The sequence below is a fragment of the Aotus nancymaae genome, unplaced genomic scaffold, assembly GCF_030222135.1.
Source record: "Aotus nancymaae isolate 86718 unplaced genomic scaffold, 86718_ANA_hifiasm-v0.15.2.pri h1tg000029l, whole genome shotgun sequence".
Lineage (NCBI taxonomy): Eukaryota > Metazoa > Chordata > Mammalia > Primates > Aotidae > Aotus > Aotus nancymaae.
In genome coordinates, this window is record NW_026988442.1 from 78,926,871 (window position 1) to 78,952,308 (window position 25,438).

General features: G+C 39.7%; 1 protein-coding gene across 5 annotated transcripts in view; it reads left to right on the plus strand.

Moving 5' to 3' along the window:
- Positions 1-25,438, plus strand: part of NCKAP5 (NCK associated protein 5) — a 970,844-nt gene that overhangs the window by 852,747 nt on the left and 92,659 nt on the right. For all 5 annotated transcript variants that reach the window (XM_064382824.1, XM_064382825.1, XM_064382828.1 and 2 more), the window contains 3 exons: positions 557-4,320; positions 5,027-5,204; positions 11,986-12,064. In XM_064382824.1, coding sequence (XP_064238894.1) covers positions 557-4,320; positions 5,027-5,204; positions 11,986-12,064 — 4,021 coding nt within the window. The remainder of the gene's footprint in view (positions 1-556; positions 4,321-5,026; positions 5,205-11,985; positions 12,065-25,438) is intronic.

The following is a 25,438-nucleotide window of genomic DNA, read 5'->3' on the forward strand; positions in this document are numbered from 1 at the left end:
TCATCTTCTAGTCATTACCTCAAAGTACCTTGAATGTCCCTTCTGACTTAGGTCTCTGTCCCTCCCATTTCTCCTACCTGGAAATCATTTTCCCCACTTTAACCTAAGGCAAACCTGTCTGTCTTTCAAGAGCTAGGTAAGTTTAAAAGAAAAAATATATATACCTTTTCTATGTGCCTTTCTCCAAATAGACCTGTCTGTGGCCTCCCTCCTCTGAATCTCCAGAGTACCTACAACATTTGCACTTCTTGTTTTCTCCCTTGACATACAGTTAGTTCTGGCCAGTTTCCTCTCCCCTGCTGGGATCTCTGCTCCATGAAGACAGGGTCTTTACCTTCTATTTCCTTAGATCACCGTGCTGCTTAGCACAAGACCTGGGAAAATCAATGTTTGCTGCACAGTTTGTGAATAAATTAATTAGCTAATTAATGTAGACATTTATATGTGAATACTTATCAACCACTAGTGCAAATTAAGTCCCATGATGGGCTTTTCCTTTTATATATTTGTGATCTACGTGGTTCAATCATTTCTGATGTCTACTTTTCTTTCCTAGCAATCATCACAAAACTGGGATAAAAGGCTAAGTATTGATTCTTCGCTCCCAAGTGGCTTTGCTAGTCCTACAAATGAACTACCTCCAACTCGTATCAAGGAAAGCCACATTTTGGAAGGGCTAAGAAAGTTACAGAAGCGAAAAGTGTTACTTAAACCCCCATCATTGATAACCAAATGGGGTTATAAAGACTGCATGAACTCGAATGAAGGAATATATTCTCCAGGAATTAAAAGTAGCAGCCTCAAGGAGTATCCCCCCTGCAAAGCAGCTGACCCGGGGAGCCCCTGCAAGGAGCCCCACAAGACATTTGTTTATGATCTAGATTCCCACGATGATGCAGACGATGACTCCTCCACCTTAGCGTTGCTCCAAGCGGTTCCAAACCAGAGCTACAGGCCACATGGCAGTAAATTAACCCACAGCGTTTCTGACAGTCTGTTTGGCTGGGAGATGAATAGAAAACACTTTCTGGAAGGCACACCCTCAGTTTATCCCAGGGAAAGACCTGAAAAGCTGACAAGTTGTGCCAGCAGCTGTCCCTTGGAAAGGAAGCTGTGCCCAAGTGTGCAGCCGCCTCGGGTACAGAGGGAACCACAAGGCCAAGGCCACAGCCACGTGGCTCTCCACCTCCAGCTTTCAGACACTGATGATAATGAAACGCTCGATGAGCTGCACATAGAGAGCAGCGATGAGAAAAGTCCTTCAGACGTGTCATTGGCTGCTGACACCGATAAGTCCGTGGAGAACCTGGATGTCCTTGTGGGGTTTGGAAAATCTCTATTTGAGTCTCCTGATGAGGAGGAAAAACAAGTGCCCATCCCTTCAGAGACTAGGCCAAAGACGTTTAGTTTCATCAAGCAGCAAAGAGTTGTAAAAAGGACTTCCTCAGAAGAATGTATTACTGTGATATTTGATGCGGAAGATGGTGAGCCGATTGAATTTAGCTCTCACCAGACTGGAGTGGTCACTGTTACCAGAAATGAAATTTCCATCAATTCAGCTCCTACTGGACCCAAGGCAGAACATACTGAACTTTTACCTCAGGGAATTGCTTGTTTACAGCCAGGAGCTGCTGCAAGAGACTATACTTTCTTAAAAAGGTCTGAAGAAGACACTGAGAAAAACATTCCAAAAGATAATGTAGATAACGTTCCCAGGGTGTCCACTGAAGCTTTCAGCTCCAGGACAGCGACACAAAATTCTCAGCAGCAAAAGCTGGTCAAACCAACGCACACCGTATCATGCCAGAGTAACTCCAGGTCTTCGGCTCCCGTGGGCATCTATCAAAAGCAAAATCTGACAAAAATACCTGCCAGGGGCAAGTCTTCACCTCAGAAATCAAAATTAATGGAGCCCGAGGCCACCGCACTACTCCCCTCATCTGGCCTGGTGACTCTTGAAAAACCACCAGCCTTAGCACCTGGGAAACTCACACGGTTCATGAAGACTGAGACCCCAGGGCCCCTCTTTGAATTACGACCAGATCCACACATTCCAAAACATCCTACCCAACTTCCGCACAGCTCCAGAATGCCCAGCAGGAGGGACTGGGTCCAGTGCCCCAAGAGTCAGACTCCAGGGTCACCGTCAAGGCCTGACATTGAGTCTAATGACAGTGGAGAGCCCCCAACGAGGGACGAGCACTGTGACTCTGGGCTGGAGGCAGAGACGAAATCTCCTTCTCCTCCGCCCCCTCCAGGCAGATCTGTCTCCCTGCTGGCCAGGCCCAGCTGTGACTATTCACCAGCATCTTCATCCACCAAGTCTGAAACCAGGCTCCCCAGTGAAATAGCAAGGACCCCATTCAAATCCCCTTTGCTGAAAGGAACCTCTGCTCTAGTTATTTCATCTAATCAGGCCACAACAGAAGTGCAAAGGAAGAAACCGTCTGTGGCCTTCAAAAAGCCTGTCTTCACTCACCCTATGCCCTCCCCAGAAGCAGTAATTCAAACCAGATGCCCTGCTCATGCCCCCTCCAGCTCCTTCACCGTAATGGCCCTGGGGCCTCCAAAAGTCTCTCCAAAGAGAGGTGTCCCCAAAACCTCTCCTCGTCAAACACTTGGGACCCCACAGATGGATGCAGGATTACAGACTCCCAGGAATTCTCCTTCAACCCATGAGCCACTGGAAATAACGTCCTCCAAAAGTGTATCTCCAGTGAGAAAGGGACAATTGAATGATAGAGCCTCTACATCCCCCAAACCTTCCTTCTTAGGGGTAAACGAGTCACCATCATCTCAGGTCAGCAGTCCCTCATCGTCATCATCACCCTCCAAAAGCCATAACAGCTCTCATGGTTGTCAAAGTGCTCATGAGAAAGGACTGAAAACTCGCCTTCCAGTGGGACTCAAAGTTCTCATCAAGTCTCCCCAGCTGCTCAGGAAAAGTTCCACCGTGCCAGGGAAACACGAAAAAGACAGTTTAAATGAGGCCTCCAAAAGTTCTGTGGCTGTGAACAAGTCTAAGCCAGGGGCCTCCAAGAATCCAGCAAGCGTGGAGACCACAGCGGGTGAAAGAAATGTGACCATACCAGACTCACAAGCACAGGACAGTTTAGCTGATGGGCTTCCTCTGGAAACAGCACTACAAGAGTCATTGGAAAGTAGCATCCCTGGGAGTGATGGAAGGGACGGGGTAGATAATAGATCCATGAAAAGATCCCTTTCCTCCAGCAAACCACACCTAAAACCAGCTCTAGGCATGAATGGTGCCAAGGCCCGTAGCCAGAGCTTCAGCACGCACTCAGGAGACAAGCCTTCCACGCCCCCCATGGAAGGGCCAGGCAAAGTCCGAACTCAGATCATTACCAATACTGCTGAGAGAGGCAATTCTCTTACCAGGCAGAACTCTTCCGCAGAAAGCTCTCCCAACAAGGTCCCTTGTGCTCCCATGTCGGAGAGTCTCCCCAGTGCTGGGAGGCCCTTGGGGCACCCCTCCTCCAGGCAGGGCTCCTTGGGGAGCTCCGGCAGCTCTACCAGTCAGCATGGGAGCCCAAGCAAGTTGCCTTTGAGGGTCCCTCCAAAGGCTGAAGGACTCCTCACCCCACTTGGAAAGGAAGATCAGCAGGCCTATGCCCAAGAAGAGTGCCCCAGTGTGGGTGTACTTGGGGAACCAGACGGTGATTGCCACAGGTGCCCACCTACCCCAACAGGCTTCCCTGAAGCCCTGCAGAGCCCAGGGAGGACTCAGCATCCAAGTACTTTTGAAACAAGCAGTATATCCAAGCTAGAAACTTCTGGAAGGCATCCAGATGCCTCTGCAACCGTGACTGATGCTGTGAGTTCAGAAGCCCCCCTCTCACCCACAATAGAAGAAAAGGTCATGTTGTGCATTCAGGAAAATGTGGAAAAGGGCCAAGCACAAACAAAGCCCACCTCTGTGGAAGCGAAGCAGAAGCCTGGGCCTTCTTTTGCCAGCTGGTTTGGTTTTCGGAAGAGTAGACTTCCAGCTCTCAGTAGCAGGAAAATGGATGTCTCCAAAACCAAAGTGGAAAAGAAAGATGCAAAAGTCTTGGGGTTTGGAAACAAACAACTAAAATCAGAAAGAAAAAAAGAGAAAAAGAAGCCTGAACTACAGTGTGAGATAGAAAATGAGCTTATCAAGGACCCCAAGTCAGCAGATAATCCAGTCAGCGGTTTACAAAGCAAAAGTAATCGGAAAACACAAGACATTTACAACCAACTGAAGTTTGAACCAAGGAAGAGACACAGCCCTGTTACATGTTCAACAAAAGACACCTTCATGACGGAACTCTTGAACAGGTAACTCACTGGAAAAGCAGGTAGCAATGTAGAGGGGTCCCTCCACCACCTTAAAGGGAGTTGTTTGCTTCCTGTGCATTAAATGCCAGTCAAGCGTGTTTTTCATACAAGCAGAAAAGAATAGTAGCAGTCTTTTATACATTAGCCAGAATTTAAACAATGAAATAAAAGTTAGCAATAAAATGATAATTTAGTCCATGTTACTTTGTTAACCAAACCAATGGTCTTTGAAATTAAAGAATGGTAAGTTTTATTAGGGTTGATAGAAATTCAACCTACACTAGGAACTGTGAATGTACCCAGATGGCATGAAATGGAAGAAAATTACACATATGTTTTAAAGCATGTGGTTTTCATTGATTATACCTAGCAAACATATACTTGGAAACGTTCCAGAAATGATTATACTTCTTACCCTCTTAAACTAAAAATGTATTTAGTAATCACTCGTCTGTGGTTTTTATTTTGCCCCTCTTCACAAGTAATTATAAAAATAAAAAATACATTATTATATTGTCAAATCTAAATTGACACACTACTAGAATATTTGAAGATTTGATCAAGGCCCATGAGAAACAGTTATCCTTCAAAGGTTTAAAGACAAAGAGCTACACGGAGGTTACTTTAAATATTAAAAGATTGGGAAAAGGAGAGTGATTGAAGAAGAGTAAGGTAACTTATCAGAGGAATCACTTTCTACCTGCAGAGTTGATAAAAAAGCGGCTCCACAGACAGAAAGTGGATCAAGTAATGCTTCCTGCAGGAGTGTGTTAAAGGGCAGTTCTCAGGGTTCCTGTCTCACCGGCAGCTCTATCAACACTCAAGGAAATCACAAGAAAAACATGAAAATCAAAGCCGATATGGAAGTATCAGAAGATTCCCTGGTAAGTGCTTCACCATCCTGGTATCAAGTGCTACAATCTGAGATGTTCTGGCTGAGCTCTTTCTGCCGTTTGCTAATGAAAATGTGTGGGTAAGAGATTGCAGTAGGGGGAAGGAAAAGGTCAGTGAAAAAGGTTTTCTAAAAAGAGAGAGAAATCCTGGTGACAACTGCAGCAGAGAGCTAGCAGCTGGACCTTGAGTGGGCCTGGCTCTCAGGAAATGCCACTTTTCCCAGCTGTTTTCAGAACGATGAGGATAATCACAATGAGACCAGACAAATGATGCTACCGGCATCATCTTCAAATTATACCATTGGGCTGGAAATTTGTTTTGATGATTATTTCTAATATCACCAGCAACCAAAAAGGAACAAATGTGATTTTAAAAATAAAAGTGCTGGACAATTTAAGAGAGTATTGCCTATTTTGATGATTTGATTTAAGTATTGTTCATGTTTTATGGAAGTTGTATGTACCAATTCATGCAACTTAGACAGAGGCTGTTCAAGCTAAGAAATCTTTTTTTGAAACTTGGCTTCCTATCATTTAGCCTATTGTGAGGTTCAGAACTCAGGGAATAGACTTCTTTTTAAAAATTAAAAAATAAACGAAGGAGTATTTTTATATTTTCCTGGGGTGTACTAGTTTCAGTTAATATTTTTGTTTTAAAATTACCTTAAATTACACTTATTCTCCTTACATTCTTTATGTACTTGTGTAAATGATCTGATAGTATTCATTGTTCCTTTTGGTAAGTTTCAGAGCAGCTAAACACACACAAAAATCTCTTTACGGAATTACTATATCCATATCTTTTTGTACTCTCATCGAGAGACTATAAAAATATAGTACATGTACTATCATTTTCTGAGGAAAAACTTTAAATATGAGGTAATGATGCATTATTTTCTGGAGTCATTCAAGAGTAAAGGAGATTTTAAAGTGACCATAGTTGACATTATTAGTTATTAATTATTAGCTATAATTGCTTATTGAGGTTTAGAGTTCCTTCAAGTTTTGTATACTTTAATTTGAGAGAAATCAATGATTAAATTTTTTTTATTCAAATAACTCTTGACTCTACGAGCCATAAGGTCCTTTTTTAATAAACTCTCCAAAATGATATGCAGATTATGTTCATTGCAAACTTCCTTTTTGGCTTTCCCCCACACCATTTCTTCTCTTGGCTTCCATGATATCATCCCTTCTTTGAAAACATAGATGTCCCCTGCATTATAAAGCCACAAATTATAAGCATATCTAAGGCTGCCCTTGTAGTGTCACTGAAAGGAAGGGGAGAGAATGAATGTGTGAAAATGTGCAATATGCTGGAAATTCAATCCAGCTGATGGAAAACTTTGATAGCCTGGCAGAGCCCCTTATCAGAGGCACTCAATTTAACTATGCCCCATTTAATATGGTCCTGACAGCTTAGGGTATATCTTCACTGTACAGAAGTACCAAAAAAACAAAAAGTCTCTGCATTTGGCTTCCACAATTTCATTTTTATTTTCTTATTACTTCCTAATGCTGAAGTTATTTGCCATGCTTTTCCTCTCATCTGCAGTCTTTCACAGGGTCCCTTGGTCTTTCCAGAATATCTGCAAGAAACACTCTTATTATTTTCTGTGAAGTACAAAAATTCCCTAACGACCTCACATATACATAATCAATCGAGATATGGTAATTTTTCTAGTTAGCTCCAAGACAAATTAGTCATGCTGAGAAGCTTTTCCATACACAGAAATGTTATTAACCTGGATAGTTGACCAACTAGTCATTTTTTTAAATCTAAAATGCAATGCTTTTTGTTTCATCTCTATAATCATCAGCATGGATTGGGCTAAAATTACTAATTTCAGAAAGGACATTGCTATAGACTCCTTTGGGACTAGTACAAAAATAGGAGTGAAAACTCATTTATTATATGTTATTGGCCTATATAAGAAGGAGATTAGATGCAAAACGAAATGTATTATAACACCACAGCACATTGATGTGAATACCCATGAACCTTTTAAAATTCAGAGTTGAAGGGAATTTCCCCCTGCTAGGGCCCAAGGTAAATTTGCTGTCTGCTTATTTTAAAGTGTGTTGCCAAGAATTTTTTTCATAGTAGTTATTTTGGATGAAAACAATGCCTATATGCAAAGCATTACATGTTACGCTTTTATCTGAATAAAACCACCGTTCAAAAACCTGATGACATACTATATACCACCATCTCTTGTTATTTGCAAACTAAGATTATATATAGTTATGAGAGTCCTAAGGCATTTTTAGTATTCAAATATATGGTGATAGTAGAAAGACTATTTTCATACATATAACAAATCCACATGTGTAGCAAACCTTCACTTAATTCACTAGTAACTGCATATTCATTTTTCGTATTGCTAGAAACATTCTAAAATATGTTTAAAAGTCCCATTAATGTTTTGCTGAATTTCTCATTTCAGAGCCTTAGAGGCTTATATCCCCATTTCTGCCATCATTTATAGACCACTCAGCTCTAATTTTGTGTAATTTAGACAAGGGCCGTGTTACTTGGTACTTTTATTTAAATTATATAAAATCATTGTCAAATAGGGAACAGGTATCTCAGAAAGATTGCTTGGTATTAAGTGAGTAAGTCAGAAAGAGGTACACTATGCTCACTCCATGTTGTAGTTCATTCCTGTGGATTTAGATAATTTTCTGAAATGAAAAGTTTCAAAGAAAGACATCTCTAGGCTCCTATTTAACTATCACTGGACAAAAATAAAAATCATTAACAAAATTAATGAGATCATATACCTTCATCATGAACCATTTTAATATGACCATTTTAGTATGGGTATTTTAATTTAAATTATGGGTATTCTACTCACCCAGTGTTACATAGTCTAAAAAAAAGATCATGTCTGCTAATAAAAAAGCATCAAATACTATCCCATTAAAATGGTACTGTGGTGATAAAACGGCAAAAAATAGTACAATAATTACACAAATTGTTATCATCTTATTAAGTTCCACGAAATGTTATAATTTTAACATCCTTAATTGAACAGTTCTGTTCTAAATGGTATTTTGATGCTAATAAGAAGCATGCATATTTTGCCCTCCGCCTGCAAAGTTTCTAAATGACTAATTTTTCCAAAGGTTATGCCTTCCAGGAGTTTTCTCTCCCAGGATTATTTCCTGTCTCACTTAGATTCATTATGTTCTTTTCCTATTCAAATGAGCTTTGACATCAAAATGTTGGTTTCTTGGGAAGCTGTTAGTGTTAGGGTGATTCAGAGAAGGAATATGTATCGAAATCCAAATGAAGGATGTTCTAAAAATTGGGCTTAATGATGAAATTATATCAATGGTGAATTATTTTCTCCCCTTTTCCTCCTGTATCTCTTGTAAGCACATTTGTTCCTGTCCTTCCTAGGAAGAGGGCTTAATAAAATAGGGGTGCAGTGATATGTAATTGTCGCCTGTTATAGACTGGTGTTTGGAGTAGTTCCTGACTAGAACTGCAGAACCCCAAAAGATGGACAAGAGTTAGGGATGAATCATTAGAAGACTCAAAGCACTGACAACTAACTTAAACCACAAACAGCCCGTAGTTGCTGCTTGTGAGTAAGCTTCTACTTTTTATCAAATGGGACATAACTGACATGAACTTGTTTCTGTTCCTGGGGCAGCAGGAATTACTGAGACATTTCTAAATTTCTAACCAGCAGTCTTTTCTGAGCCAGATGCTTGCCAGACTTCTTGCTTTTTGTCCACTCCCATTCTTTGCAGTGCTTTCCCACGTGGAGACTTTCCCACTTGTGCCTATTTTTGGCAAATTCTTGACCTGGCAAATTCCTCCCCTTACTCCCGGGAAAGCTCCCACAGCTTTCCACCGACATCCAGCTCCTATGGGATCAAGAATGAAAATTAATTTAAATTTTATCCTATGAAAAATGTAATTAGCAAGGGGAATCTGCTGCCAAAATAAATTATGTCCTTCATTTGCATAGGCAAATGGATTATTTTAAATTACTCACCACTTTGCATTGAAATCTATTTGTATGGATAATTAGAACAGACAAGTATATCACTCTAAAGCACTGCCCCACTTTCCGTTTTCTTGCTGCTTCTTCATCCATCCCCTTCAAGTTCACAATTTCCCCCCCATGAGTCATCTGTCCCTCATGGGTCATCCAGCCCAGGAGAGCTGAAAGAGCCAGGGGCCTTGTTCACCATCCCAGTTCCTCTTATAAGTCCCAAGAGACCACATTTAGCATTTACTGTTAAGCACATAAAGCCCTGGAAAGGTTCTGGCAAGGAGCTGACAGGTAGAACTGGGCAGTAGCTTTTGTTTTCTTTCTTAAATACAACAATTAGAGAAAGGAGATGGAGAAGGGCCACAGAAGGGGTAGGGAACAGTCTGGAAAGGGAGCAGAAAATTACACACACACACAGAAAAAATGTTTACTACTCTTAAAATATAGTTTGTGGATACTTGGAATATTGCCTTCAAATCTAACTGGTAGACACTAAGAAAGTCAGATTCGTTTTTTTAAAGGTCGGGAAAGGAGAGCTGTAACAGGACAGGACACTGAAAAATTGAATTGTGGCAATGGATAGGAATCAGGAGTGCCTATTCGACCACGGAAATTCTGTGTGACTTTGAATAGACTATTAACCTTCTCTGAAGCCTCTTTTCCTTTATCTGCAAATAAAAACTTTGTTCTAATTATCTGATTCTTTTGTTTAGAATTTCACAGGCTGACAGAGATGATGATTTATTCACAGTCCAACAGGTTTCAAGGGCACCCCTGCAAGTTTAAAATGTGTAAATTTAGAAAAACCCAAAGGAAATAGTATTTTACATTAACACATGGGGGAAATATGGAACATATTGCCATAAGAGGTGGTATGAAACTGAAAATGTGATTTCCTTGTTGTTTCTATAAAGAAGGAGAAAAGGCTCCCAATGGATTATTAATGGAAACTAAGGTGTTTGGGGGCCTTTGGGTCACCTTGTCACAAACAGATCCCTGAGCAAAGTGAACCTTGGAAGGCAAATAAGTAGTACTTTGGTCTTTCTCGTACTCAGAGTGAGAGTGAGGTTCCTCTCTGTCATCTGTAAATATATACTGCTAGGAACATGGTCAGTTAGTGAAGCCCTTTTTTCCTGCCTTCTTTCATTCCCTGACTTTCTTCCTGTGGAGTTTCTAAACAACAGGGAAATGCCCACAGATTAGACAGCTGAAGGGGAGAGAAAGTGATGAAGCATGGCCTCTTGATACTGAACCCTTAACGATCTCTCCTTGCCAGGGTTGAGTTAGCCGTCTCCATACTCGCTTGAGTTTGCCATCTCTGGCTATCAGTGTGGTACAGATTAAGCACCAATTACATTCTAATATTGAAACTGCAGTCATAAAATGTAAATAATTGGTCTTATTCCATTAAGTATGAAAAATAGGAGGCAAAAGCAGAAAGCTAAATCCAGCTCAAGGTCAGTATGCAGCCATACGACTTTCACATTGTGAGTATAAAATAATAATTTCTTGGCATTCAACTAAGCCCTGTAGCAAATCCACTGACAATCTCTAATGTACGTGCCTAAGGAGGACACCCATTGCATTGCACATTATTATCATTGGCTGCTAGGTGACTGGCTACATAGGGTCATTCCCCCAAGTTGTCTTGATATTCAGGCCAAGTCTACACGGGCATATTCAAGTGGAAATTTGAAAATAACAAAGGTCTCCCCGGTAAACACAAATCTGGAGTCAGATTAGCTGTGTTTAAATCCCAGTGCCACCACTTCAACAATTACCTTCTCTGTTGCTCTGGGATGGGTCCCTATCTCTAAAATAAAGCTAACCGTAGTACCTGTTTCATAGCACTGTTGTAAGGATTTTAAGACGTTACTTGCGAACAGCGCCTGCCACACAGTATGTAGGTGTTCACTGTTTTTATTGTGGTTGGTATTGCTGATGATGCTCCTACTTCTCTTGTTACTGGATTGGGAAGTAGGGGACCTGGGCTTTCATGCCAGTGTTGCCACTTACTACATTTGTGCCAACTTTAAGGAAACTTCCTGGACATCAGAATTCTCATCTGTAAAATACTGAGACTTCATTAAATTCTGTGTCGGTTCCGTTTGATGCTGCCCAATCAAGCACCTGGGCCTTCCAACTGAAATATAAGGGGGAATGTTTTTGGCTTGAAAAAAATCTAGATAAATGACTCACAGCTTTAGTTCACTGATCATACATACATCATTGTCATCTCCTTTCATTATGGAAAGAATTTTTAAAAATCATCTTTTTAGTTACATTCCAGGAAAAAGCCAGGAGATCTAAGTATATTTAAAGTATATATTTTTATTCTTATTAAAATCACTTGTAGTGGAAGTCATTGACTCTGGAGGAATTATACCTCCTTAGACTTTAATTTTTCCTAACTGCCCTGTGTTGCTGATTTTATCAAGTATTAAAAAGCAAAGCTGTTATCTCTAAAATTTTGTGTAGAATTAGATACCCTGTAAATTCTCTCCTTCAGAGATTAGGATATATGTCTGAAAATATGCTTTTATTAATTAAAACTTGTAACAAAGCCAAATGATGGAGTGGAGAAAAGTGGAATGAAAAAAAATATATATATATGTATGTGCATATACTCACACATGTATATACATGCAAACACACACATATGCCCACATATTTGTTATAGAATGTATCATTACTCTGAGGATTGCAAAAATATCTATTTAATAAAACAAATAAGAGCTTGCAGCATTTTCTTCTTCCTGCAGATAAAAGAGGGAAATGAAAACTTGCAAGAGGATGAAGAAGATGCAGTTGCAGATTCTGTATTTCAGAGCCACATCATAGGTAAAAATTCACATCTTCATACTTTCTTTACTGAGACTTTTTCTACATGTATCCTTCTTTCAGATATGGTACATTCCTAGAGACCATGTCTCATGCCTTGCTCTATCAAGACTAAGTCTTAACTATTCATACATGGTTGCCATTATCTCCTTAGAAATTGGACACTACCATAAAATAAGTGGGTCAAAGCAGCACCTATGAGGAAAACATAGGTATTTGCAAAGGAATGCAAAGTAAACTGATGAGAAGTGAGTACTTGTCAATATGAAATGAGAGTGATACTGACTAATGCAGTTTCTATAATTGTCTCAAGAACACCTAGTGCAAATACATATCTATTGTTTAGAAGTGTGGGTGGAGGCCGGGCGCGGTGGCTCAAGCCTGTAATCCCAGCACTTTGGGAGGCCAAGGCGGGTGGATCACGAGGTCAAGAGGTCGAGACCATCCTGGTCAACATGGTGAAACCCTGTCTCTACTAATACAAAAAATTAGCTGGGCATGGTGGCGCATGCCTGTAATCCCAGCTACTCAGGAGGCTGAGGCAGAAGAATTGCCTGAACCCAGGAGGCGGAGGTTGAGGTGAGCCGAGATCGCGCCATTGCACTCCAGCCTGGGTAACGAGCGAAACTCCGTCTCAAAAAAAAAAAAAAAAAAAAGTATGGGTGGTGGCTTTCTTAAATGAAATATTTTATAAATTGAATGTTTTACACATAGTACCAAATATAGAATTAAAAAATATGGCTTGCCAAAACTCTCAACTCACTTTTTTCATCATTTCTGTTAAAACTCAGAATATAGATAGTCCTGTCTCTGAAATAAGTTCAGCTTGTCAACATGTCTTAAAATTGTGCATAGCACTGAAGGAACTCAAGTTCCCAGCACACAGGAACTTTGCTGACCTCTTTTCAGCAGCTGGGAGGTAACCAGTGATGGAGGAGTTGCCTTTGATTACCATCCTCCTCAAGAGATAGAAGTGACACCTTTAACTGCTCCAGGCCACCTTGGACACTTGAAAAATTGGTTGTCCCTCAGGCACTAAATGTAGCCATGAATGTGAGCATGCTGATTATTTAGTTTTACATAAGGCAGCCAGGCATCATGGAATCATTTCTGTAAGTCACATTTGGGTGTAGGAGATAGTACTGAATACCGTGTTCCAGGACATGATGGCCCCACGGATTGCCAGTGTCTGGTATAATCAGCATCCATTGCTCCTCTCCTTTCACTTGGAGCATCTTTAGCTGCCCTCTCTCAGGATTCCACCACTTGGCGCCTTAATGCCACACTTTGTGGCTGATTTTCTAGCATACTCAGCGGTCTTGTGCTAACTATAATTTATAGTTTGTCTGAGAGGGTTGTTGTACCCCATGGCTTAATGAGACTGGCACACCATTATTATTCTTTTCATTTGTAATTGGGAACACAAAACTCTTAACAAATAGCTGAAAGAGTGTAGTCTGAATAAGATTATTATTCCAAAAAGACATCCTTTATTATAGTTGTCAATGTAAAATGCTTAAATTGGTATCAGTTCTGCATAGTTAGCTAATATTTGAGTTAAATATTGTTTAACAGCCTTCAAACATGATGTTGTGCAAAGCCTGCTGAGTCATCATTTTTCCAAAATGAGGTGTTCTTGGGCCTGTAAAATAATAAATATAAAGTCACAAGCTGAATTTTTTTCTAAGAGAACTACAGGAATCCCTTAAAATGTTTTTTCACAGGTAGCAATTCTTTATATCTGTGGTATTTGATGCGATAGCCACTGGCCACATGTGGCTGTTTCAATTTAAATTAATGAAGCAAGATACATTTAAAAATTTACTCCCTCAATAACACTAGCCACATTTTGAGTGTTCAGTGCTCCTGTATTCTGTACAGTCACAGGCCGCTTGGTGACAGAAATACGTTCTGAGAAATGTCGTTCAGCAATTTCAGCATTGTGGGAATATCATAGAGTGTACTTACACAAACCTAGGTATAGCCTACTACACACCTAGTCTATATTGCATAGCTATTGGTCCTAGACTGCAACCCTGTACAGCATGTTACTGTACTGAATATTGCAGGCAATTAAAACATAATGGTAAGTATTTGTGTATCTACCCATAGCTAAACATAGAAAAGATAAGGTTAAAAAAATACTAGTGTCAAAGATAAAAGGCAATACACCTGTATAGGGCACTTAAGGAACTGGAGGTTGTTCTGGGTGCGTCAGTTAGTGAGTGGTGAGTGGATGTGAAGGCCCAGGACATCACCATATACTACTGTAGACCTCATAACCACTGTACACTTAGGCCACACTAACTTTATTGAAAAAGAATTTTTCAATAATAGATTAACTTTACCTTACTGTCATTTTTTTACTTTATAAACTTTTAAATTATTTTTTAACATTTTGACTCTGTGATCATACTTAGCTTAAAGCAAACACATTGTACAGCTGCCCAAAAATATAGCCTTTCTTTATATCCTTATTCTTAAGTTTTTTTCTATTAAATTTTATTTTTTTACATTTTAAATTTTTTGTTCAAAACTAAGACACAAACACACATATTAGCTAGGCCTCCGCAGGGTCAGAATCATCAATATCACTGTCTTCCACCTCCACATCTTCTCCCACTGGAAGATCTTCAGAAGCAGTAACACACATAGGACTGTCATATCCTGTGATAACAATGTCTTCTGATTACCTCCTGAAGAATTTCCCTGGAGCTGTTTTACAGTTAACTCTTTTTTTTTTTTTTAATAAATGGAAGGAGTACAGTCTAAACAGCAAAAAGTATAGTATAGTAGTAAATACATACACCAGTAATAGTTGCTTATTATCATTATCAAATATTCTGTACTCTACATCATTGTATGTGCTAGATTTTTGTAAGACTGTCAGCACATAGGTTTTTATACGCCAGCATCACCACAAACGTGAGTAATGGGTTACACTATGACTATGTAAAATGCTTAAATTGTTTAACTATGACATCACTAGGGAATAGGAATTTTTCAGCTTCATTACAATCTTAAGGAACCATCATCATGTATGCAGTTCATCGCTAACCAAAACATATTTTGTGGTACATGAATGTATCTTCTATATCGTGAATAGATCACATATATTCCTTCATCATACAAACATGTGTTCTATGTGAATATTTTCTTCATCCGTGTTCTGTTGATACTGCTGCATTAGATTACTCTAATGGAAGTACATTGAACCATGCAGATAGCAGGAACCATGTTTTTGATAGAAAATTGACACGGTATTCAGATCATTGCAGATGTATCTCTTCAAAGTGGTAGAGAACTATATGAATATGCTACTACTAGCCAAAAATAAATGACAATGAAAGAGCCTGAAAATCCATTACATAAATAATAAAATCAGTCATTTTACAGAATTAAAGGACTGGAGGAAGGCGAAAATGAAAGAGGTGTGTAGCAGCTCAGCAATGTTATCAAATGCCCTGGCTCATTGTATCTATTTGCTTGGCCATGATTAACCACGCTAGCTTTTTGTCCTCATGCTTGTGGACTCTGGTTGCAAATTGACTCCCACCACTCTAGTCATTTATATTAAAGACAAAAGTATAAGGAAGAGTAAAAACTTTGCTAGAGTTCCCCCATAGACTCCATCTTAGGGATCATTGGTGAGAAATGGATCATACAGCCAATTCTAGCTGCAAAGGATGCTGGGAAAGTTAGCATGTTGTTTTCCAGCCTTTGTTGCATGAAGTAGCAGGGAGAAGAGGGTTGAGCCTGTCTCCCAGGCTAACCAGTCAATAGGCTCCCCACAGATCTTCTAAAAAGTCCTTCCATGTTTTTTTTTGAGACAGAGTCTCTTGTTGCCTAGGCTGAAGTGCAGAGAAGCAACCTCGACTCACTGCAACATCCGCCTCCTAGGTTCAAGCTTCTCCTGCTTCAGGCTCCTGAGTTGCTGGGACTACCGGTGGCCACTACCATGCCCAGCTAATTTTTGTGCTTTTTTAGTAGAGACAGGGTTTTGCCACATTAGTCAGGCTGGTCTCAAACTCCTGACCTCAGGTGATCTGCTCACCTCGGCTTCCGAAAGTACTGGGATTACAGGCATGAGCCACCGCACCTGGCCAAAGTCCCTTCATTTTAAGACTGTATGAGACTCAACAAAGTCAAATGGTTGTTTTTCTTAATTCCTCAAGAATGGCTGAGAATATATATTGTTTACACCCTGATAATACCATTGTTCCTCATGTTGTCTAACCTAAGTGTTGTCACATATTCTTGGAATATTTTATAACCATAGTATGTTTCTAGTAACAGCAACTGTGCAGATCTAAATGTGTTGTTCTTCTAACCAATATTAACTAGTGTCTTTGACAAAGAACAGTCAAGAAAATTGTGAATCTGAATGTTTGCATTTCTGTGGTTAAGGGTAATCACGTTAGTTTAATCAAAATGTTATGAGTTGATTACAAGATAAGACATTGTTAACTTGGCCAGGCACAGTGACTGATCTCTCTAATCCCAGCATTTTGGGATGCTAAGGCAGCAGAACTGCTTGAACTCAGGAGTTCAAGACCAGCCTGAGCAACATAGTGAGAGCCCATCTCTACAAAAACTTTTTTAAAAGTTAGTTAGGCATGGTGGCAAGTGCCTGTAGTCTCAGCTACTAGGGAGACTGAGGCAGGAGAACTGCTTGAGCCTGGGAGGCCAAGGGTGTGGTGAGTTATGATCATGCCACTGCACTCCAGCCCAGGTGACAGAGCAAGACTGATCCTTTAAAAAAGAAAAAAAAAGATATTGTTAACTAAACCTGCTCTATATTGAAGTTCAAGATTCAAGGTTAAGTAAAATAAAGCAACTACATTTTTTTCTTTAAAATTGCCCTCATGAATGTTAGACTAAACAAAGCAAATGGATAGCCTAGCCTAATAGAAGTATTAACACCAATGATTACAACTACTGTATTTCTAATTATTCTTTCCGGCTATCTAACTTTTACCTGCTATCGTACATTTACCCTATGTATTACACTAATTGTCTACCAGAGTTAACAATTAGTAGGAATTCAAATATCATTCATTGTCTTATGTTGAAAACACCAGCCAGTGATAATTTAAAATAATTCCCTAAGAGGAGATTTGGAAAATCTTACAAAGAGGGGAAAATGTCCTTTGAGGAAGTTGGGGAAGAATATTATTGAAGCAAAAACCCAATAGGAGTCACAAAAAAAATTGAATCCTATTGGGATGTATGGTAGGTGTTAATGAAGTGAAAGACACACGTTATTTTTCCCAAACTTAAGAGTTGAAAAGAACAATCTTCCCAGTAGTCTAATGGGCATAGGCCCCAGTGCCCCATGGTTGAAAGAGATCTATTTACCCTCCCCCATTGTCTGGGTATGCTCCCAGCCTCTTCTGCAGGAGCCAGAAGGGTTCCTACCACCAGAGTGTAGCATGGCAGAGGACATGGTCTAACCCTGATGCTCTAACTTTCCTCGGGTAGCTCTAGAAAAGTGCCTGGGAGGTGCTTTCCTCCCTACTCCAGAAAGTGATATTGCCTCCAAAGCATCCTGCCACCCCAATCTATTGTCCTTCCTTCATTCTTCCTCAGAGGGGGCTCTCCTGTCTGCAGCTCAAGTATCATGCAGGACAACAGGTGCTCAGTAAATACCTTTGAGTAACTTAACACCATAAACCAGTATATTTTCATTTTTCCAGGGTGTTTCGTTTTTATTCCTTATCCCTTCCTAGAATTTAGCTAGCTAATGTGGTAAACTAACTCACATCCGTGTAGTAACAGATTATACAGGTACCTTTTTCAGCCATATATTTGTACTGTAACAAGAACTCAGGCAAAGTTTTATCCATAGTTAAGAAGAACTCTTGGGATCTATAAGTTTGGGGCACTCGGTACTGGATTTGAGCAAATTTGTGTTGGGGAAGAAAGGACAGGATCAAGCCTACTTCAGTGAATTGCACAAGAATCATTGCCAGGGGAAAAAAGAGTTGTTTTGTGGTAGAACCCTGCTTTTGAGAAGTAGCCTGCATTAAGGCTAAGAATTGAGACAAAGCTATGTTAAGCCAAATAGAAGAGGTTTGGAGCATCATGTATAATGGCCATTCTGTAACAGACATTGTTCTTACAAGCTTTTATCATCCAACCACAAAGCATCTAATCCACAGTAGTAATGTGCGCATCTGCAGTTAGGCAGAGACAGAAAAAATAAAAGAGTCATATGATATACAGTTGTTATTATCAAGGAATCTCTATACCACATTCAAATGAAGGTCAGAAAATACAGTAGCTTCTTCACCCAGCAGAGGAGAGAATGCCTGGCCTGATGACAGAATGTTAATGGCTGTGGTTGTTTCTTTGGTCAGGAAAGAGGGGAAGATTTCACAAGCTTGAATCAAGTGCTTCACTTACATAAAGAACAAGACCCAGGATCTAGGTGCTTATTAAAATGAAAGGAACTCTGGGACCTACTTTATCATATCAAAGTTTAATAGAACATGTCTACCAATAGTTATCCATATGTGGATTTTATCATTTGAATTCTCCAAACCGCACTGATTTTTAAATCAACGACAGGATTTTTCTAACCATTAGTACCAGTAGAATTCGATTTAGATGGGAGTAGAAGAAACTCTAAAGTGCAGTGATTTAAATAAGAATAGAAATTTCTTGCTGTCACACATTAAGGCCCAGAGGCAGGTGTTCCAAGCTAATAGAGCAATGCTAGACTCTCCTATCTTATCCTTCTGTCTCATATGGTTTCCATTCCTCATGATTTTCATTCCCAAAGTCACTTCGTGGTCTAAGATGATTGTTGAAAAACTACCCCTTATGTCCACTTTCCAAAAAGCAGGAGGATGATGAAGGACATGGCTTATCCTTTTAAGGACTCTTGCCAGCAGTTGCCCCATCCTTTCTGCTGACATCCCATCGGCCAGTACTTGTTCACACAGGATGGGAAACATTATGCAAGGAAGGAAGCCGTATGTTCAGCAAAAAATAGAGGTTCTCTTAACTCTGAAACAAAAAGTTAATGGGTATTAGGGACATCTAGACTCTCAGCCTGCAGCCAGCCCCCTACCAAAGTTATGACCTTGTAACTTCAGTTGAGCTGTGCTAAGAGAACACATGAAAGGTCTTACTATCATTTAAGAAATCATAGGAAAAGCCAGGCGTGATGGCTCACATTTGTAATCCCTGTACTTTGGGAGGCTAAGGCAGGCGAATCACAAGGCCAAGAGATTGAGATCATCCTGGCCAACATGGTGAAACCCAGTCTCTACTAAAAATACAAAAATTAGCTAGGCATGGTGGCACATGCCTGTAGTCTCAGCTACTTGGGAAGCTGAGGTAGGAGAATCATTTAACCCAGGAGTCAGAGGTTGCAGTGAGCCGAGATCACACCACTGCACTCCAGCCTGGGGACAGAGTAAAACTCTGTCTCACAAAAAAAAAAAAAAAAAAAAAAAATTCATAGGGAAACAAATTTAGAAAGTTGTTAGGAAAGATGTAATTGATTTCAATGATTTATGCATAGTTCCTATTTTGCATAATTTAAACTATCACTGCTCTCTGTTTGTGCAGTTAACTTTGAGTAACTTTTTGGAAAACATGTTGAACTTGGATTAATTTGCCATCACCATATATATGAATAAATACATAATTGGTCACCAACAAAGTATGTAGATGTTCAAACAAATATTTGGTGGAACACAATGCATCTAAAATTAAGTTTTTCCCTAAAATTAAATATAACATTAGGGCTTCTAGTACTGTAGCTGCCGGTCAATTAAAGTCCTTGATAATTATGTCTCATTTCAAGAATATTACCAATTTTCCCTCCAAGAAGATAAGAAGAAAGTTTAGAAATTTGACATACAGGAAATGGCATTCCTGTTTAAAATAAAATTAAAGTATATCTTAGAAAGCTGACCAGAGAGTCACAGCTTTTGGAGCAGAAGCCTGCAAGTCGAGTGTCACATTGTGAATAGTGTGCTAACACATTTAGACTTAATTGTAGACAGGAAGAGCTATTGATAATCAAAACAAAATGTGGGTGGGAAGTGCAAATGTTCTCAATAACTTTGACAGATATTGTTCTATTGAATACTATCAGACTGGCACCAAACTACTTAGATAATCTTGCCTATGGATGGGGGAATAGTATGGTGTGGGTTTTTTTTTATGTTTCAGATCCTGTAGCAATACTTGCCAAAATTATGTTACTTCTGCATTTTCAGATGTACAAAATAACATTTAAGAGGTACTGTAGACTAGTAGCTTGGGCAAGGAAAAGTCCACTGTGGCTGCACTGAGTTCACCCACTTATAACTAACTACAAGTGATAAACTCCAAAGGGAGAGTTTTGCATCCAGCAAAGGCAGCCTAAAATGTAACCTCTGCTTGTCATGAAGTTAGGCCCATGAAAACAGGACCATGAGATATCTTCTGACCAAGGACTGAAAATAATAATATTCATATTCATTCATTGAGTACCTACTACACACCAAGCCCTGTGCTTATAACAGTACATGTCATCCTCCATGTTTTTCATCCCCTCCTGGCTGGTTCTCTGGTTTTACTGTCAGCTTGCTCCTTGTGAGTGCTTTTTTTCTCACAGAGACGGTCACCAAATAAAGCTTCGGTGGAAGTTTCTGTATTTATGAGCATACTGAATCCTAGTCTATGACCCCTTTCCTCTATTTTTTCACTAGAGAGAGGATTATGGACTTACAGTGTTAAAAGTATGGCTTTTTTACTCTTGTAAAATATTTACTCCTATAGATTGCATCAGGGAGCTAAGTTCTATTTAGTTCAACAAGTGTATATTGAGCATTTTCTGCAAACCACGCCCTGTACCAGCTGTAGGGTATACAAAGAGGAATAAGACACAGTATCTGCCCTCTGTGAACTCCAGTTTAGCAAGGAGGCAGAGAAGCAAATAGATAATTCAAATGCATTGTGATCACTGATAAGAGAGAGGTGTGCTCTACATACATCTGATGGCACAGAGCAGGGTACACAGCCCCACTTTAGTGGAACTGGGAGCATTAGTTTTTGTCTGTCAGAAAAAGGCAAGAGTGAGTGAGTAATATATTGAAGTTTAAGAGCATTTGCCATTTAGTCCAATGGTTCCCAAACTTTGCCACACAAGAGAATCACCTGGGGAGCCTCTAAAAATACTGACACCAAAATCATACCCCATATTAATTAAATCACAATGTCTGGGGATGGGAGCCTGGCATTTGTAGTTCTTAAAGATCCGCAGGTGATTCTGATTGCAGCAGAGCCCTAAAGGGTAGGATTTCATCAGAAAAGGAAAGATGTCCTTGAAGCCAAGAGAAACCACATGAGCAAAGGTCTAGAGATAGGAAGGCACATAGCACACTGGAGGGTAGGGGAGTCCGCAAGGGATAGGTTTAGCTAGAGCACAGGATGAGGTGCAGATACATTTGGATTTGTAGGATGGGACCAGATGGTGTAGACCTTGAAAGCCGAGCTTAGATATTTGAACTTAGCCCTACAGACAACATATAGACTATGGAGATTTTCAAAAGAAGACCTACATGTTAAGGCATTACTGTTGATCACTATGATGCTCAGATTTAGACTTTTGCAATAAAATGCTACTTCATTTTCTCTCACTTGTCATTGAGCCAACCAAACTCACCAGTCACCTTCCTCCTCGCGAAACTCTTCCCTGATCAGTGGTGTACTGTGATAAATAGAATCATATATTCATGTAAAAGGATGGACAACCAAGAATATTTAAGGATTTCCAAAGGGCTACCTACCCCCCCAAAAAGAGCTCTCATGCCAGCCTACCAGAATATGTCTGAATTTTCCACCCATTGGCAATTCCTTTGAGTGAAAGCCCCCAGTGGCTTGTGATGGCACAGGTGGTCTATGGAACGGCACACAGTAAGCATGACTGGCTGATAGCAGCAGTGTGTTTCTCAGATTAGCACCCCCAGACCCTAAAAGAACGAGCCATGGGTCTGGTACCTTTTCCTGCCATGGAACTGAGAAGCGCTAGAAGGAAGGGTTTGACGTTCGAGAAAGAGGAGAGTGGTATGCCACAGATTGGGAAGCTGAGCTGCCAGGGCCAGAGGCAGACATGCAGACCTACGAGGTGGCATGACTTAACCAGATACCTGAAGGGGAAAGGCCCCACTGAACAGGTAACAGTGAGACATGTTCATTAAGGTTTGCCCTTTCCCCGGCCATTTACAAGGCCCATTGCTCTAAAGTACAAGGTTGGGGAAACTGAACTAGCTATACAGAGACCCAATTTTTTACAGTTCCTTCAACTTCCCAAAAGGCAGTTAAGTCACTTAAAGTATAAGCCTGTGTTTGTAACTTAAGGCATAGTAAGGAATAGGTGAGGGTCGAACCAAAGTCAGATAGCATTGTGCCTCAGCCCAAAAACCTGAAAGCTGTCCAATGTAACAGAAAATTGTGAATAAAGTAAGACAATGATGTACATTGCATTGCTATCTACTCCTTATTAAGAGCTTTCTATATGCTGGGCACTGGCCTGGGTGTTTTACGTAAGTTGCCTTGTTTTGTCCTCACATCAGCCTTGCAAGTTAAGTGTGATGGTTGCTATTTGCAGATGAGGAAATGGATATTCTCAAAGTTACGTGCCTTGCTCAGCAGCGTGACAAGATTGAAGTGGAACCATCATCCAAACCAAGACTATAGTCCGTAGCTGTGAAGTAAAGTTGACTAAGCCCCCAAGAATTCTAAATGATGACCAGATGTTTCTTGGATCACCTCTCTGAGGCACCAGAGTCCAAGGGTCCCTTTTGTAGATTGTTTGGCCAGGAGTTACTCCAAAATAAAAGCTCCTGGGTCAATGAGTGGTGCAGGCTGGGCTTGATGAACACATGCGTATATTGTATGAGTGATGGGTATTGGAGGAATGTAGAGAACACGACCTGTTTGAGGGAAGCAGCTCTAGTTGTCAGTACAGAAGAATGCTAGCCACATGTTGCAAGGCTTCCCATTTTTCACAAGAAGCCAAATAAATCCTAGATTTCTTATGTGACATATGATATATGTTAAAATATGGGCTCAGTTCAAAAGAATGAATCTGCAGGCACTTTCTTTTATCTGACAGTATGCCAAATTAGAATTTCAAAATCCTTTTACAGAATGCCACATCTACCAAAAGTATAGGATATAATACAAAATTCTACATATTAAAGTTATGGCTGAGCTGCAGGCAAATAATTCATCATAGGCTAGGAATAGCAAGAAAGCTGGAATCCATAGGAGCAAAAGAATGCCATAGCCTGCATTTGCCCATGGAGTATGTGCTAGTCTCTGGTGGCCTGGAGCTAGGGTGACCAGTGGTCCCAGTGTGCTGGCACTTTCTTGGTTTCAACACCAAAAGTCTCACATCCTGGGAAACTCTTCAGAGTTGGAAAAACATGTTCTCTAATGTTCCTCAAATCCCTGTCAATCACCCTACCCAGAGCCTGGTTTTAAGGAGCTAAACTGATAATGAAAGCCCAGGGCCTGACTGGAGTGAAATGCTAGACCAAAGACACACAAGCCCCTCCCCTGTATAAAGCTGGACTCCAAAGAGCAGTAACTTCAAAGCTGCCCTGTAGAGGAAGATTTCGGGAATAAATTCCTGACTCAGCCTTAATGCTGTCTTAATGCTAGCTGGAGAAAAAAGAAGAGAAAAAAATGTTTCCTCTGAAGATTGTGCATCATTAGCTTGCACCCATGTGGCTAAGGGACCTAATTCACTCTTTTTGTGTCCCATAAATCCCCTAGCTTCAAATTACAAAAGGGTCCCAGTTGTGCTTCTAACATTCCAGAGAAGAAACTGAAAGAGGCAATTGATGAAATAAGAATGGCGGAAGGTTAGTATTTTCTAAGAGTTGGGCAATAGGTATATGAGGATATATTACACTGTTTGAGTACATTTGACATTTATCATAATGAAAAGTTTGAAAACAGTGCAGACGTAGGTTAACAGTACCCCTTGGAATCTGGCAGAACCCAACTCAAATCCTCTCTTGAGGCACCCACTATAAACTTTACATACAAAGGAAGTTCCAAGTAAAACTAACTCACAACAGAAAATCAACCAAAACATGAGGGGGAAAAAATGACTCATTAGTGAGAGTCAGAAAAAACAATAATACACAGAATGAGTCCTGCAAAGACTACAGAATTAAGAATTATCTAATAGAGCATAAAAAAGATTTAGTATATCTAAATAAAAATGGAAATGAAAGTTAAGAAAGGAACAAAAAACTTCAAAATAGAAAAATTGGTAGATAATATTTATTACAGCTAAAGAGAGATTACTGAACTAGAAGATACAGTTGAAAAAAATTACATAAAATGTGTAACAGAGAAACAAGGAAGTGGATAATATGAAAGAGAAGTTAAGACACATTAAAGAAAAGATGATAAAACCCACCTACATCTAATTATAGCTCTAGAAGGATAGAATAAAATGAAAAGGATAGACATAATTTCAAAAGAATTAATGACTAAGAATTTTGCAGAATTAAAGAATGTTATCAACCCTCAGATTCAGGAAGCCAAATTAGTTCTTAGCAAGATAAATACAAAGAAATCTGCACTTAGGCACATCTTGGTGAATATGTAGAACACCAAAAATAAAGAAATTACAACAAAAGGAAAATGCAGATTACCTAGTAAGGTCTGACAATTAAAATGGCAGTGAACTTCTTTATGACAACCATGAAAACCAGAAGATAATAGAATTATGTTTTTGGTAGTGTCTGAAGATATAATTTGTGTCTGAGACAAAATAATTATTGGTCTAGAAGCGAATACTCAGTGAAACTATGCTTCAAGAAACAAAGACATTTTCCAAGGCTAAAAAAAGTAATAAATTTTCTACTAGTAGATCCTCACTAAACCGACTTCTAGAGAGTTTACATCACACAGGAGAAGAATGATCTCAGGAAGATGTGAAATGCAGGAGAACTGATGAATAGAGAAAGTGGTAAACACTCTATATGTAACAATAAAAGTACATTACTAAATATGTCAAAAGAGAAATAAGTCCTGAACAATAATAGAACTGGAAATGAGTGGGAGGGGGTGGTAAGCAAGTAATGTCCTTACATTGTTAAGGAAAAGAATTAATAGATTAGTTTGGTAAGTTATATTTGCATGTGAAAAATTCTAGGTTAAAATATTCAAGGGTAGAAATAAAATACAACGTTTCCCAACTAGCAGAAAAACTAAGGGGAAACTGAAATAGTAATGAAGAGAAACACAAACCAAAAGAAAACATGAAAAATAAGAAAAAATATAGAAAAGCTGGACAACTAGAAGGCATAAAATAAAAGGTAGAAATCTGAATATAGAGGATTGATAATAAAT